Raw genomic sequence first — 18,120 nt, 5'->3', positions numbered from 1 at the left:
CGCCGTAAAAAATTAAGTATAGTTAAGAAAAATAAATATAAAAACGATCCCGTCTTTACTAATTTTTTTAAAAAAAATCTTTTATTCTGAAAAGTAAAAATTTAAATAAATAATTTTATATAAAAATGCCAAAATAATTTTATCTAAAATTTCCCAACGCTTCATGGAAAAACTATGCAATTTGTATAAATTGTTTTAATTTCTTTCCTGAAAATATGTGAAATTTGAAATGTATATATACATATTCTCATTAATTTTTATATTAAAATTCTCATAAAAACTTTATTTAATATTTATGTTTAAATAACATATTAAATTTTTGCCGTTTTTAAGTGATTCCATCTACGAACAGCCTTTATAAATGTCTATTTTTTGAAGAAAAAAATTTATATTATTTGGGAATAGTTGACCTGAATTTTATTTTAGTGTTCCTTTTTTCAAAAATTCAAAAAATCACTGTTATTTGATTATTTTTTTAATTTTATTTTCGCATGATGATTTATATTTATAGTTTATGGCAAGCTAATATAACTATTTTAATTTTTTATAGAAAAAAAAATACTTTTTTTCACATGCATAATATATTTTTCCATTACATCAAATTTTATAGGAAAATATCATTCACTTTTTATATTTCTTTTTCCATACTTTTTTTTCAGTTCTGCTTCATAAAATTTCTATTATTCTTTCTTTCATTTCGGTAACGTACATTAAAATAAATCTTTCTTTTTTTACTTACGTTTGTCAAAGATTATTCTTTAATTTTAGTACACCATTCATAAATCTAATTTTAAAAAATCTTGTCATAAGCAAACAACCTTTTTTTTTTTTTTTTTTTTTTTTTTTTGAAAATTCGGTTACATTTGTTACTTTTTTTTTAAAAAAATCATTTTTTTACCTCCATACATTACGCATTATTCTATTCAAATACATTTTACAAGAAAAGTTTCATTCACAAACGCACACCCTCAATTTTATCTCTATCTTTTTTTTTCCCTTCAAGTTCTGCTCCATAAAATTTCTATTGTTATCTGCCTTAGCGTATTTGACGTACACTGGATAGAATCCTTCTTTATATTTCTTTTCTTTTTTTCTTCTCCTTCTTTTCGCAAGAATAGAAAATATTTCTCCTTCTTTTATACTTCTCTTTGTATAAATATATTTCATTTGAAATGTCCATCGGATTAGAGTTTTTTGAGGCAGAAAATATTCGGAGAGAGAGGACTCAGCAAAAATCCTTTACTGTGAGGATTTATGACGTCATCGTTTCGTGGTGTCTTCCAAAAGGAAGAAGGAGAAAGGGAGGAAAAAAAAAGAAAATTTTTTGTGAGGGGTGAAGAAATAAGGAATAAAGTTATGCGGTTATTTTGCAGCAGATTCTCAGGTTTAAAATTCGGTGAGGGAATAATTTTTTACTGTATAGTTTTGGGGAGTAAGCGTTTTTTATTTTCTCACTTCCCGCAATTCAATGAGACACAAAAATGTTTATAAATTATATATTGTGTGAAATACAGTTTCTATCTTTTGAGCTATCTAATAAAATATTCGGTGACATCTTTATATCTATTTTTCCATTCTTGTAGAAACTGTGTGCTGCTTTGAACAAAGATATGTATAACTCTTTTAATATATAACCTATTGATGTGATATCAATAAATTGTAACTATATTATAGATTAATTTATATTCGAGAAATTTAATTGATATCCAGGTCTTAAAACAAATGATTTCTGGCAAGAATTTTTTTTTAAATAACATTTAAGCAATTTCTCTTAAAGGTGAAGAATGCCGTAACGAAACATTGTATATATATCTTTACAAATAAATTTTTTTATGCTTGAAGGAAGTGAATATCTTTTGTTTACAGAATGCTATTGTAATTTTTATGAGTGTCTTTTCTCCAAGAGTAATTTTATTTTATTTATAAAATGCTATTACAAAAGTTTGTTAATGTCTTTTCACGAAGAGTAATTTTATTTTATTTACAAAATGCTATTACAAAAATTTGTTATTGTCTTTTCAAAATTTATTTTTCATCTGCATGAAGAATGCTAATGGAAAAGTTAAGAAATCTTAACATGGAATTGTTAACATCAAGTTAAGTCTATTTGTCTGTACTAGGCGAGTAGCTAAGACGAGTTATTATACAGTATAACATCACTTTAACATCGAGTTATTATACAGTATACTACAAACATATTCCTATTTATTTCATACTGAGAGTCTTTTCTTTTTATGCCACTTTTGCTTCATCACCCTGATCTTTTAAAACTGGCTGCATGTTCTTATTTATTTCATAACTGAATATCTATTCTTTTGCTTCAGCATTCTGATGTTTTAAAACTGCCAGTATGTTTTTGTTTATTTCATATTGAATGTTGTTTCTTTTGCTTCATCATTTTGCTGTTTTAAAACTGCAGTATGTTTCTGTTTATTTCATATTGAATACTGTTTCTTTTGCTTCGTCAGTCTGCTGTTTTAAAATTACCAGTATGTTTCTATTTATTTCATACTAAATATCGATTTTTTTGCTTCATCATTTTGCTGTTTTAAAACTGCAGTATGTTCCTATTTGATTGAAATACTGAATATCGATTCTTTTATGCTATTTTTACTTCATCGGTCTGTCATTTTGAATCTTTTAATAAAAATATTTTGGAATGGGCCTCGCATTTTTAATGAAATCAGATAATGAAGACACTATGCGCACAACTTTCTATTTCCACTAATATTAAGGCTTCCGATTAACAGTTACAGAATTAGCTGGCACTTATTTCCACACACGCTGGTATCTTTGATGGAACTGTGCCTCAAACCCATGATACCTGTTTAAGATCACTTGCAGCGTCAGCCCCCCTCCACAAGAGTGGTGAAAGAGGAAACCCCTCAGTCAGATTGAGTTCCCGTATGAGCTAGACCAAGAGACAGATGCTCCTCTACTAAGCAGGAGATGAAATTCATCACCTACTATTCACCGAGGGTGTGATCTAATATTGTAACTTTATAATGTTATAATAATTTAATTAGCATTAGTCAAATCATAATTTGATATATCTTTGTTAAATTTCACAATAAACTGTTTGAAAAAACTACAGCCCACTTCATTTTATTGAGCTATAGACAATACCATAGTCCAGAAGCTCAAACTCTATCATTAAGTCACCTTGGTCTCATACAACATTTAAAAGAGCAAAATATCGCATTTACACTCACATATAAATAAAGATTTATTCCATAAAACTTATTTCAGGATTCAGTAAAATCCAAAGCATCGATTTTTCACAAAATCTACAATTGGGATCTTTTAATAATCGCAATATTTAATGCGAGTAAAAATTTGTAATCGTAATGAAATACTAAATGGTATTATCTTGATCATAAATGGGCCACGGTGGTCTGGTGGTAAGGTGGTCTCGGTAAGGTGATCTTAGCTTCGGAACAAGAAGTTTTCATGTTTGAGACCCGATTCCACAGAAGAACCGTCGTGTAAAGCGGTTCTGGTGCGTGTTAAATCCGTTGGGGCAAACTTGATGATGTGGAAGCTTGGAGAGGTGGGTGCATATCAGGTATTGTCTTCGTCATCTGACTGCTGTTCAAAATTACGAGGTACATTCCAAAATAGTCCTAGTGTTGCTTTAAAACGGTACATTACTATAACTGAAATAAACTATCCACAAAATCTACAAGTGGAATCTTTTAATAATCTCAATATTTAATGCAAGTAAAAGCTTGTAATCGTTATGACATATTAAATAATATTATCTTAATCATAAGTATTTACCCCATTTATTTTTTTATACAGGCAAAACCCATACAATGGTTGGGAAAAGTGACTCGCCTCAAGATCTGGGTGTGATGCCCTGCGCCATTTCTTGGCTCTTTCGCCTCATTTACGAGCAAAGACAAAAGACTGGAGCCCGCTTTTCTGTTCGAGTCTCCGCGCTCGAGCTGTCAGGAAGAAGCGAAACACTCCGGGACCTACTGTCCGAATATGCAGCAGGTAAGACGAGACGCAAAAAAAGCAATAGAAGCAATGAAAATGCCAGTAATCCCTACTGGATACGATGGCAAGATTCCCACAAATGGTTCGAGTTAGTAATCGAGTTCTCTTGTCTTCCATTTTTCATCGCATTGTTGCTTCGGATTGGTTAAGTGTTCGGTTCTAGGATTTCCCTCGGGGATTTCCTAGTTTCCGTCATGTTTAACAACCGCAGTAAACTAGACAAAAAGAAAATTCTGTTGAAAAAGAAATATATATCAAGTTGACAGAAAAGTTAGCGGAATCCCTGTAGAACAGATGTGGTGTAGAAGGGATTTTTATTTTATCTCTGTAACCTTAATTTTTGGAGGGGAAAAAGTTTTTGTTCAATTTGAGTTTATTTCAGACATAAGTGAGCAATTTTTCTTGGAGCAGTTTAAAGAATTTCCTTCAATGGCAACAAATGTATAGATGCTCTATTTGGAATATTTAAATAAATAATTTGAAAATATAATTAAAACTTATAACTACAGGTTAGCACAGATTCTCATGAACTAAAAATCTATTTGTTGTCATTTAAATTTTATTTTCAAAGAGCATAAGTGACTTAATATGCAAGAACTCATGAAATAATGAAAATTTTATGAAATTAACTTGTAGTCATCAGTGCTATTTTATAATTTTTAAAAACATAGATGTCCTTTTTATTCATCTATCTATTACGTTTTGTCTTCTATTTATTTTATTTTTTCTTTATATATCCCTTGTCTATTTTATATATTATAGTATATTCTCATCTGAAGTATGTATATTTAATTATAAAGCATTTTAATCAAGTTTTTATTATAAATGGACTAAGACTCATTGCATTTAGAGTTTCTAATTGCTAAGCATTTGAAAAGTTCTTCCATAAAAAAAATCGATAATTCATTTCTAGATCTTTCTGAGATTTAAAAAAATAACAATTTTAAATCTGATTCGTAGTTTTGTATCTTTTTATTACAACAATGGGAATTAAATAATCATACAATAATAATAAAAAATGCAAATTTGGTATTTTACTTAATTATTTTCAAAGGACTTCTTTCCATTAAATATGTGGAGTCTTATTAAATTATATCATTAAAATTTTAACAATACCAACATTTCTTTTTCAGTCATTTACTTGTTTAAAGCAATGAAGTGCTTCACCTTAAGATCTAAATACTAACAACTCAGTTTGCAAAATACAGTTTAGAAGCACTTTTTTCCCTTTTTCTCTTGGCGATAAACATCTCTAGGCAATGGAAAACAACAGAAAAATAAATCTAATTATTGGCAGTTTCAATTTATATCAATGCCACTTCAGATACAATTGAAACTTTTTCTTATTTGTAAACAATTTCTGAAATTCCCCAAGGAATAAGCCACACATTCAGGCACCCTCGTGACCTTTCGATGAATTTAACTTTAATTAAATAAAGCTAATTGTTATCCTTCAGGTATAAATTCTTCCTTGAATGCCGATTTAAAAAAAGGCCATCATTGCTGGGGGGAAAAAAGAATCCATTCTTTTAATAACATTTTTTTTTCGTGCGTGTATCTTCTCACACTCTCATTCTTTAGCTGCTAAAATTAACAACATTTACAGTGTTACTCTGAAATGAAAGAAATAATTACTCCATCGACTCAGCCTGTTTTAGTGTCTTCTTACGCCTGCTTTTATTATTTTTAAAAAGAATTCAGTATTCCCCCTTCTCGATTTTTTTTATATCTGTAGTAAAAGCAAGCGCGAAGGAGTTACCTTAATAAACTAGAAACATAATGCTTGCACAACTGAGGCAGTGCGTTGTTAAGTTTTCTTTTGTAGGCAATTCCAAGGGGAATATTTCGGAGAAAAGAGGCTTAGAAAGAATGAAGGCACACGGAACGAATTTGCGGATCTGTAGAGTTTTGTATTTCAAGAGAACTTTTCCGAGGCATGGTTTATAAAGTGAGGATCCTTTGTGTTTTTTATGAGGATATTTCTCCTAAAATTAAAAGATAATCGTAGTGAAACTTTCAGGGAGCTTAGACATATTACTGAAGACATAAAAGTTATTATGATCTGTTTAAAAGCTTTTAGTTTCGTCCTGGTATGCTATTGTTCTGAACAGCGATCCTTTGTTTCGAAGATGAATCAATAAAAAAGCATTTTCTCTCAAGGCTTTTTAAATTGTGGATCTGGACTAGAGGAAAGAACAGCTCATTAAACATCTTCTAAAGTGTCATAAAATACTGAGTTGAAATACTTAATTCAAGGATATTTCTACTGTACTTTATTTGTACCTTCAACTATTAATTACATTGTATTAAGCTATATTAAGTCCATTTGTATTAACTTTTACACTTTGTAACACACCATATACAATTTTTGTCTTTTTCAAAATTGCCATTTTAATATGCTATGCTATTTTAATTAGCTACATTAAGTCCATTTGTATTAAGTGGTTTATATATACTTTGTCTTCTGCAAAATTGCGAGTTTGATTCTGTTTAACTGGATCCTGTTTCGAAATTACCATTTCGGATCAGACCTCGTAATTTAATTGGAAACTCATTTCAGGTAAGCTAGCATCGCCACCTGCAAACGTCTACACCACATCAAAAGAAGAACATTTCACTCTAACTACGTAAATATTTCAGAGAACTGACTATGTAGTAAATCTTTGATTAAATCAAGTCTCGAATTCCCAACCGTCTGGTGGAAACACAAGCCACGAGACCACAAGAGCTCCATGATCAAGACAGAAACACTGAGAATCTTGCTGAAGTATCTTTGGAGCTTTTATCAAGGACTTCTTATGGATAATGTTACGGAATTTTATCTGAAAAACAAGGTCCGGTGAAGTGGGTAAAGGTTGAAATTATCCAAAGGGATCAATAACAGATAAGGACGATTTATTTCACATGAAATACAAACACAAAAAGGCAACCAAAAGACGGCCCAAACGAACACAAGAATAAAACTTGCATTAAACAGCAGCACACAAGCAGCGCATCGATGATAAATAAATGTTGCATTACTCAAAGAAAATCGCAGGAAAGAGACTGCGTTCAACTATTCACGGCTCCCGATTGTCTGCTAATCTTTACTTTCAGACTGATTTTGGCTGACTCTCAGCTTTATCTTCCACTTTTTGTTGTTTTCAAGTCAGAACATAGAAGTTTCTAGAACAAGCTATATAACTCGAATCATAATGGAATTAAAGTCAATAATTTTGTTGTTTCTGGGATCGATTTTTGTCATCAAATTCTTCATGACTGCTGGAGGCCAGTAATTTTAGGGATAAGTTTGAACATGATTCTGAAGGGATACAGCATTCATCAGAACTGCATCCCTTCAATATTCATCAGAGCTATTTGTAACATGTAGAACATTGTAGAAATGATTGTAGAACATTGTAGAAATCATGATATTTCCATAAAACTTTTATAATCGTTCAAAAGATGTTTCCCTATTATCCTCAAAAAAAATGAAATATGCTCTTTTCTGTCATCTTATAAAAGAGCAAGTCCCGATTTCATTAAAGTGAGATATCAGCATATATAATTAGAGAATTAATTTACAAGAAATTTCTAAAATTTTTCATCTAATTGCATTTATCCAAAAATCTAATATTTAAAGTCAGTTTAATAATTTATTTATATTTCTTTGAAGAATATTTGTGTCTGAATCCATAACATGCTTCATCACTTCCATCCGCTATTAATTCGTGTTACTAAAATACGTGGTACGTAATCTTAGGCATCGTATGTGCTCATGTAAATAAACATCGAGACATCTTTGTTAGCATTATCTCTATGAACGAAGGGTCTTTGCTTCATATCCGATAAGCTACTTGGGCAAAATTTTAATGACAATAGATAGCTTAAATGTCACTTTTTTTATTCAGTTATATGAATTCTCAGTTTTATGAATTCAGCATATGACGTTTGGATTTTTCTGTAAGGCATTTTCTTCTCATCTTCCCTACTACAGGAAATATCAAAACTGAAAGATTCATTCGACATATTCGTAATATATCAGCACATGAACATTCAAATATTTTAAAGAAAGCGACATCGAGCCTTCATCTTTCTGTAAAAAATGATAGACAACACAACGAACATGTGCAATGTATCTTTGCTGTCACATTCTTTTTTGTTGTTGTTATATATAAAATCTGTTATCTTGTCAGAAACGTTGAAAATATCATGGTTTTACTTCTTAGAGTTCTTTTATATAAGAAATGAGCAGTCATGACCTCATATGTAAATTTCCAAGTTTTCTCTCTAATGTTCATTTTTTTTTTTTTTTTTTTTTGTCGTCTGTTTGTTTGCTTGTTTTATAATAAGTGAAGTCATGCATTTTTTTATTTTTGAACAATAAATATTTCATCTGCTTTAACTTTTTCTTCACATTTAATTTTTCAACGAAAATTTCTACTCATAGTTTCTTTTATACTTTATAACAAATTTATAACAATGGATTGTGAATTAGCTTTATTGCTATGATTGTTGTTATTGCTATCATATTATTAATGAGCAATTTGTAGAGAAGGTAAAAAAATTAATTTTATTTTAAGCTACTTTTTAAAATACCCCATTACAAAACAATAAATTTTAAAAATAAATTGCAGAAAATAACAAATCTTAAACAAAAGGGTGTATACATGAATTGAAAAAGGGGGCGCCAGATGGCGCCAGCAACTTTACTAAATCAATACTAATCCCATAGTGTAATACTTATTCATTCAACTTTATTCTGTTGTTTCTAACTGAAAATACCACTTTTCACAAAAAAAATATATCCTCAAGAAGAAAGCTACATGGGCCAAACCACTATCTTCTATCAACAAGACCTTGGTTCGCCAAGACAAGAGGGGGGTTGTTTGCATATGGTGGAAACAATTGATTCTTTCTCCTCCTCCTATAGTGCATAACGTTCTTGTAATGAAGGTTGCAGGAAAGGTCCTAATTTCATCAGGCCCTCCCCTTCAGAAAGTGAGGAAAAACTGGAATACCCACATCGGGAATCGAAACCCGGAACTGTTGCACCCCCATTCCATCTGCAGCGGCAAACTGCATTAACGTGCTGTTACTGGATTCCTTCAGTTTGTTCATCCAATTACTAGTCTCAGAGACGCGGAGAAAGAAACGCCGGGCCAAGCTTTCTGGATGTTGTACTACATCTACCTGAAGGAAGAGAGAGAGCCGGGATCCAAACCTCGTGAGGATTGAAGTGAAGGAGCCTCCGGGATGCATGAGAGAAGGAAACCTTCTTAACGGTTCGTTGACCACTGGTCAGAGAATAAAAAAAATTTAGCCCCAAGGACTGTCCCACGTGGGTAACGAGTGCCTGTTCTCGCTGTATCAGAAATGATCTGTAACAATTTTCAGCTTTTTTCCCTCCTTCTTTAAAAAAAAAATTCTGTGTGTATTTCATTGTTCGGGTATACTTAGGTATACGACTGAAAGAATTCTTCTTTGAAAGAACTCGGGAACATAAAATTTGAATTGATATAGTTGAATGTGATTCAACTTTTCGACTACTATTTTTCCTTCTAAAAGTAGATTTGCCGTTTCTGAAAGTGTATTTACCATTCCTCAATTAACCCTAGAATGCGTTATTTTTTACATGTGTGTGCGTGCGTGCTTGTGTGTGTGTGCTTGTGTGTACGTGCGTGCGTATGCGTGTGTGTGTGTATGCGTTTGCTTGTGTGTGTTTTGAATAGTCTTTTATAATTTAAAAAAATTATTTTTTAAAAAATCTTGTTTAATTTTTTTTAAAGATTGCAATGTGTCAGAAATATCCCAGTGACACAAATCAGATTATAACAATCTGCAATAAAGATAAAAGTCACTTTTTACTTAAATATTTTTACAATGCAAAAAAAAAATTGAAAATATTTTTATAGGAAATAATGGATAATATTTTTAATGGCCATCTTCATATTTTCTCCGCGTTTTCAGTTTAAATCTAATTCTAATACTGCTAATGCTTTGTATCGGTCTTTTCTACAAATTTTTATCAATTAAAAAAGGATTTCCATATGCTCATTGCAGTTCTTTGTTACAGTCATGTGAAGCTTATAAACGTAAATAAAAACTTGTAACCATATAGCTGCACAATGCACTGTAGAGTTAAACTGTATTTATCTAAAAAAAATTTTATTATTAATTGGTGGCTCTATTATATTCTTAAAGAAATATATTCTTTTTTTATTTTGATTATTATAGTAATTTTAACAATCAATCTTTAAAAAAAGTTAAAATTACTGAAGTAAAATATTTTTTTCAAATTTTATACTGCCATATATCTCAGAAATTAACTTCTAGTTTCATCTTTTTTCAAATCGAAACTAATCCTATAAATTCCAAAATGTAAATGCATTAAACACTGAAGTATTAATATTCAAATTAAAACATGTAAAAAATTTTACCACTTAGAGAACACAAATATATAAGTTTAAAATTCAATTTTTAAAATAATCAATAATGAAAAGTTTTGTTATGCTTACTCTTCATTTAGAAGCAAAACGAGCTATTTTGATATAATGGTTAGGAAGACATATGAGTCGACATTTTTGCCTTTTCTACACCTTACGAACTGGATGGCATTTGATTTCGACAAATTTAACCTGCTCGCTTGCATTGTAGTTCTTCTGTGAAATCGAGTTTCGAGCCTGAAATCTTATGACCACGAAGCAAAAACTTTATTAGCAGGCAGTCGCAACCCAAAAAGGGTATTCGATTACGAATATTGTACATAAAGGTACAAATATTAATAGTAGAGCATATAAAATAATAAAGTAGAAAATAGTATAAATATCTGGGCATCATGAATTTATAAATTAAATTAAAATTCAATAAATTAGAATGTACAGTAAAATTTCTTCACCAGAAGTAAAATTTCTTCTCTACCTAAAAATAGAAGAAAGAATTTACTATTACTTTAAAAATAGAAAAAAATACCTGTAAAAATGTATATTCTTGTTAACTATTTTGCTTCTTATAAGTTAGCAACAGTTGTGCAACCAGGGCCGGAGGAAACTCTTTAGGCGTCTACACTACAAGTCTCCCTTGTATACAAGTCTTCCTTTCCCTTCCCCTACCTCAAAAGAAGTTATATTTTTATAGATTTTAATGTTTAAATTCATACATCCAATTTAAGTACCAAAGCTGAGAAACTATAAGAAAGAAACATTTAATTTTAAGTCACTTTATGACAGCCGGTTTCGTTATTTCGATTTTTTTTAAATAATTCGAAAATTAAAATTTAAAAGTTTATTTTTAACAAAACTCTAAAAGAAAGTATCACATTTCTATACATACACATTAACATATATGTTCTTATTAACTATTTCACTTCTAATCAATTAACGACTGATTAAAATAAATAAATAATAATAAAGCATTATACCATTTTGGCCTTATAAAATAGCATAATATAAAACTTGCTGGAAGTAAATGACGAATGCTGTTATAATATTGTTCCAAAATTTAAATGATATTTGATTTGAATTTGAATAAGTGCGAGCGCACCACAATTTTAATTAAGCGCAGAATTAAATTATAATTCTGCACTTAATCAATTAATGACTATTCTTCGCTTCTAATCAATTAACGACTATTACATTTAATTTAAGGGCAGAATTAAATTATATTGGTAAAAAAAAACTCCAAGCTTTGGATCCCCAAAATTATGGAACCCATAGGCATTTCTCTATTACTAAATAATTCGATGTATTTATCTCTTGTACTTGCTAGAGAACACCAGAAACGCTTTGAAACCCTTGATGAATAAAACTCTGTGAATGTTGAAATGAGGAAATGCTCCTGATACTGGCAGAATGCATATCCTCATCAGCCCTTGAATGTGCAGCGTCATATCTTCTAAATCAGATTAAAGCCAGCAGCGAACGGTCTACAAGTGGCGTCTGTGCGGAAACTGCATGTCAGGACGACATGATAAGAGTTGAGACTACATTTATCGCTGATGCTCGGAAACTCGTAAATATAGGCCCAAATGAAATTCAACTAAAGCAGTTATTTGGACATTTGAAAGCTGTTTTCTGTGTTAAACAACATATTAAAAGGTTTATTAATTTTAAGTCAAAATCTTTTGCTCTAAAAGCAATCTCCATTTTTGATTTTAAAAAATTCTTCGATTGAATTATTATAAAGTTTTTATATGAAAAACTTTATAAAAATTAGTAATTATTAGAAATTTTACCTGAATGTATATGATTTAATGTACTTTCAGAGAAATTATAGCCTATAGTACAAATATTTGGCATGTCAATGAAATTGTAATAGAGTTTTCTATAAACAGATAATTTGGTTTAACATTTTTTTAAAATTATATAAAAGGAGAAATCCATTCATTTAAAAAATTATTTAAATAGACCATAAGGAACTGAAAAAGTTGAACTGGCTGATATCAAGTTTTAGCATGATAATAAAGATTGTCCCAAAATTAATGCAAGGTTTGAATTTGCTACCATTCATGCAGTAAAGTGTTGGCCACCTATTACACATTTTACACACACACATTTACACTAAAACATATTTTATAGCTGATAGTTTAGGGTTCGTAAAAAAAGGAGCATTACAGATAGAACAACGTGTTCTCATTGTTGAACAATATGTCAAAAAAAAATAAAAGTCTTTCGGCCACATTTCAAAAATTTGAGAATTGGCTCCCTATATCGTGTGAATTTAACACCATTAGATTTCTTTTTATGGGGTTATTTAAAGTCAAAGGTCTATGCCAACAATCCCACAAGCACGCGTACATTGCATCTACAAAATTCAGCCACATTTATGCAAAATGGTCATGGAAAATTTCGACAAAAGAGTGCGTATGTGTCAGCAAAGCCGTGGTGGTCATTTGCCCTATGTATTATTCCATACATAACCTTATCCTGTGTGCTTTACGATTCAATAAAAATATAACGTTAAAGAAAAAAAATGTTTTTACTTCTGTTATGTAACGTTGCATTTCTACTAATAAGAGTAGATAGAGTAGAATAATACTTAATAGAGTTGCCAACACATTACTGCAAGAATAGTGGCAAATTCAAATCTTGCGTTCATTTTGGGATATCCTTTATTTATATTTTGTCAAATTATCTGTAAATCTCTGTGTGCACAATTTAAAATAGTTGAAACGGAACAGGCCGTTGGATCTAGAGCTACCAAATTTCCCATGTAATTACTTTTTAGATAGAAATTCTCACTAAAGTAGGATTTTTCCAAAATTTTAATAGCTTTTTAATTAAGAATTAAGCAAAATAATATATTCCTCAATATCTTCGAAGCAAGTTATTGCACCGCCCGTTTTTACATTATTTTAAAACTCTAAAATTTAGCTTTTTAATAATACCAATTATATTTCCTTGCAGCTTTTTCTCGAATTTAAATATTTTTTCAAAATATTTTATGTATATTTTGTAACAATACTTTTGATTGTTTTAGTTACAGAATTTACACTCACTAGCAATGCGACGATGTTAAGAACATCAGTAGTCATTAACAGAGACGTTTTAAAAAATAAAGATTGAAGAAATAACCCTAAAACGTTATCATACTGCGATGTTTTGAACTAGAAGTTGAAATCTCCTTTAAGTTCTTTCTTTCTTGTTGTTGTTGTCTTTTACGGCATTTGTCATAGACAAACCCGCTGTTGAAATCAGCGATTTTAAGCACAGAGAGCGTCTCTTGTTTCAGTAGCGCCATCTAGGGTCAAAAGTACGTCTTATCTACTCATGCAACACATTTGCTTGCACAAACCCTTTTTACAGGGGGCCACATTCACACATCTCACAAATATAACGTAGTTGAAGAACAACCATGTCCGAACCGGGACTTGAAACCGGTAAGGCCAGATCACGGGAAGACGCGCTACCCCTATGCCAGGATGCCAGCTTTTTTTTTTTTTTTTTTTTTTTTTTCTTTTCTTTTCCTTTTTTTTCTAGTTTACCCATGAATAACACAAATATCGAATAATCGTATTCATAAATTTATAAAACTAAAATTAAATTATTCGCTTACACTATTACTAATACCAAAAATTTTATCCAAAACGTAAATATCTCAAGTATTCTATGACTTTAAAGAGAAACCAAACTAACTATTCATACTTAAACTGGAATAAACTATCGAATTAAAAATCAGAGAAAACCACATAGTTAATTACTTAACCATTGTGTTACATTACAAACCATTACAAACCATTTGTGTGCATTTTCAAAGCAATAAATGGTTAAAATATTAAGCTAACCCTTCAGTTTTATGAGGAAATTAAGCAGATCAAAATTCAAATGACTTTCAAGACGCATCTTGTGACTTACTTTTTTATACTTTCAGGTACAGAGGGTAGCGGAACATCCCCAGGTGTGTACTTAAGGGATGATCCCATCTTTGGGGCTCAACTCATCAACCAAAGCGAGCTAAGAGCCCCAACCGCAGAGAAAGCCGCTTACCTTCTGGACGCGGCTTTGGCTGCTAGAAATAGAGGTAATGCATATTCTCTGAATCTTCGGAAAATGTTCTTCTTTTTTCATTTTGTGACTTACAGAAAGAGTCAAAATTACTTAGACAAACGTTAAGGATAAGTCAGGAACAAATTATTTATAAACCATTGAACATGAGATCGTACGGTAAGAGAATATTGCTAGAGTAAGCTCTTTGCCAGCGAATTAAATAAACCAAACGGATCGAAAATATAAAAGAAATTACAAAAAAGTGAAATCTGCTATCGCAAATTTCATGTTATCATGTGAGAACATTATTTATTTTAAGTCATTGTTTGCCTTAATTAATTTAAGTCATTAACCAGTTTAAACACGTTTGAAACAATCAAATGAGATTACACATGCGCCGATATTTAGAAAACAAGGCTTTTTTCCCATTTCAAAATCATTCGAGCTCCAAAACTTTTTTTGCCAGCTAGAAATTATATAAATCGGGAAATGTGACAACATTTTATCTTTTCTTTAATTTTTCTTTATCATTTTCTAATAACCCTAAAAGCGAAAAATTGACGCCTCAAAGCGATAAATCGCCAATTTTCTGCCCATATATTTTGTGTATTCAAAAACTTCAAACCAAAACAACATCACGTTCATGTTCTCACAAGATAATAATTAATATAAAATCAGTTGGATATAAATCTGATATAGTACAATGCAATTACATAAATAAAAACATGCGAAGCGTGAATAACGAGACGACGAGTTTTTTTAGTGCTGATTTTAGGTGCTTCAAAGATTTGTTGTTAATACTGCTGGCATCCTATATGCCATTTTATCAAGCTGCGTAAAATTTGTAATTGCGTTTTTATACAACTATGTAATTGGTTTATTAAGAATTTACTTCATTAAACTAAAATTCTCAATTTGTCTAGAGTGTTCATTTCTTCAACATTTAAAACTGATATAGATTTTATAACCATAGATTTAAATATATATGCCGGATAACTCGAATTAAAATATGCCTATTTACCGCGCTAAATAGGAAAAAAAATAGAATTCGTCAGAACATAAGATCTCAGTGATATAAATTTCAAAAGACGAGGAAATGAATGTCACAAATAAGTCTTGCAAATGAAAGAAATGTCACAAATAAGTCTTGCAAATGAAAGAAATGTCACAAATAAGTTCAATAAATGAAAAGAATGTACCAAATAAGTCTTACAAACGAAAGAAATGTCACAAATAAGTTCAATAAATGAAAAGAATGTCACAAATAAGTTCAATAAATGAAAAGAATGTCACAAAAAAGTCTTGCAAATGAAAGAAATGTCACAAATAAGTTCAATAAATGGAAAGAATGTCACAAATAAGTCATATACAAATAAGTCATATAAATGAGCAGTTCCTTGCATAATTAAATTCTCGTAGTATAATAATTCAATCAAAGTAGTCATGAATATGAAATGTGAGCTATTAACATTATAGGAATTCAAAAAATACTGATTGTTATAACAGCCCGAATGTCAATTTAATAGATATTTATATTTTAAATACAAAATTACTAAATATAAAAAATATGATTATTTTTTGAATAATTATCTTCCTTTTGTTTTGGGAGGCAGGGTGAATAATCATTCACTTCTCTTTTTCTCATTGAGGTTTACCAGTGACTTAATACCCGTTTACTAGGTTTATATTTTCATGACTATTGATTTTATCATTATAATTCTCTGAAGAATTTATTTGCGCATTTTATTGCTAATCACCCTATAATTTTTCAACATCGTATTTTCCCTCTAATTTTTCTTTACAGTAAATTAATAGATTGTTTCATATTTGATAAATAAAAACGACTTCCACAATTAAAATATTCTATAAATATTTTAGAGAATTTAACATTCCCAAAAAGCTTTGTAACCTAATTTTTCCACTCTCATTTTATAATCCCTGGAAATGAATCAACTTCTCTGTAATATGAGAATGAGAGAAATACAGAATTCAGTTTCTTAAACAAACCGAAATGCCTTTCTAATACAAAAGATACGCATTGTTTTACAAGTAAAACACACATCCTTTCAAATATTTTGTAACATTATTCAAACATCTCACTCTAAGAATGGATATAATTCCTCTTAATAATCCTCTTTAAGGATTTACCTAAGAATTAAGTCCCCTAAAGATAATTCAGTGGTATTTTGAGATTGAATAAAGAGTTCCCACTGTTCTACAGCTTAAATTCCACCCCTCCCCATCCTTAGAGGGCTCCATTTATTCCTCGGTCTGCATATAAAAACAATAATCTAATGACAGAAACTGTCGAATAAGTGTTTTTCCAAACTCATAGAAGGGCTTAGCGGAGGATTGGCATAAATGAGTTGATCTGGCATAAGTCTCCCAGAACAAAGACCCTAGAAAAAGACCTTCCGGAAGTACTTTGTCTCGGCCACAATGACCCTATCGCCATTCTCACGTTAGAACCTCAGCGCTGAACAAGCCGATCATAAATTGCACTGGACTTAATACCTTATTGAATGGGCTTCCACTTCTTCTTGCGGACGTAAATAACGGCAAGCAAGTGCTTGCTGGTAGGGTAGGACGAGCACACTGATACACATTTAAGCCCAACACCCTTCAGAAAGCGCTTAAAAAAGTGCGTGAACGGACTTTCAAAAAATGCCCCATTTTCAGGGGATCCTCTGCGAATATTCATGAGAATAAAAAAAAAAGAGGGGAGATCAGTATAAAGCCTTTTCAGCCCCTGCCTTCTCCCCACGGCCCTTCATATATCTTCTTAAGCTTCTGTAATGGAAGCTAAAAGCAGGGAGCTACGTGACTTGAAAAACTATGCCTGGTAAGGGTTTGGATTATTCTTTTTGTTGTTATTGTTGTTTATACATTTATGTTGGCTGCCTATCTTCATAACGTTAAAAATTACGCTCTGTGATGAAAAATGTTAATAGTGGGGATGGAAAAAAAAGATTTTAACTGGGGGTATTTTTTTTAACTGCTCGCTTCTGTTTTCTTGCTGAAAGATAAATGCTCAGTTCCACGTTGCAAATGTTGGGTAGCTGGTATTTTTTAAACTCTATTACTACTGGAATAAGAGTAAAATATATCATTTTTTAATATCTTATTGAAATAAGTATTAAAAAAATACTTTTATTAGTTTATTTAAGGTATGTTTTTTATTATTATTCTTACACTTTAAATTTTAATTTATTATTATAAATTTTATGGAATCTTTAAATAGATTTTTCTTATGCTCATTACCAGATGGCGCCACTTGTATGAAATCCAAATTTTAATTAAATGAATCGATGAACTGGCAATTAATCCCTGAAAACATTTAAATTGCTTACTGTCATTGAAAATACATAAATGTGGTTTACTTTTTTTTTCACTATGTTCAATAACATCAACTGAAAATTTAGTACGACATTAAAGATTGTTAACAATTCTCTTCATAGCAAAAAATGGCAATGTTTTTGAATTCATTCAGTTTTCTGATGTAAATATTTATTTTAATAGTTACCATGTATATTTTACTCCCAACCCTATCGTTGCAGCAACTACTTTATTTATAATATCAAAGTTCAACTTTTCCTTGTATGTTTTAAAAATCTTCCCATGTGACAAAAACTTTCACTTACAGAATGCATTTTAC

At 30.6% G+C, this 18,120-nt stretch overlaps 1 protein-coding gene across 5 annotated transcripts in view; it reads left to right on the top strand.

Moving 5' to 3' along the window:
* LOC129956775 (kinesin-like protein KIF26B) overlaps positions 1-18,120 on the top strand; it is a 617,661-nt gene that overhangs the window by 569,844 nt on the left and 29,697 nt on the right. For all 5 annotated transcript variants that reach the window (XM_056068736.1, XM_056068835.1, XM_056068924.1 and 2 more), the window contains 2 exons: positions 3,802-3,999; positions 14,350-14,499. In XM_056068736.1, coding sequence (XP_055924711.1) covers positions 3,802-3,999; positions 14,350-14,499 — 348 coding nt within the window. The remainder of the gene's footprint in view (positions 1-3,801; positions 4,000-14,349; positions 14,500-18,120) is intronic.

Source organism: Argiope bruennichi, chromosome 1 (assembly GCF_947563725.1).
Source record: "Argiope bruennichi chromosome 1, qqArgBrue1.1, whole genome shotgun sequence".
Classification (NCBI taxonomy): domain Eukaryota; kingdom Metazoa; phylum Arthropoda; class Arachnida; order Araneae; family Araneidae; genus Argiope; species Argiope bruennichi.
The sequence above is the reverse complement of the archived record's forward strand: the minus strand, read 5'-3'. Positions and strand labels throughout refer to the sequence as shown.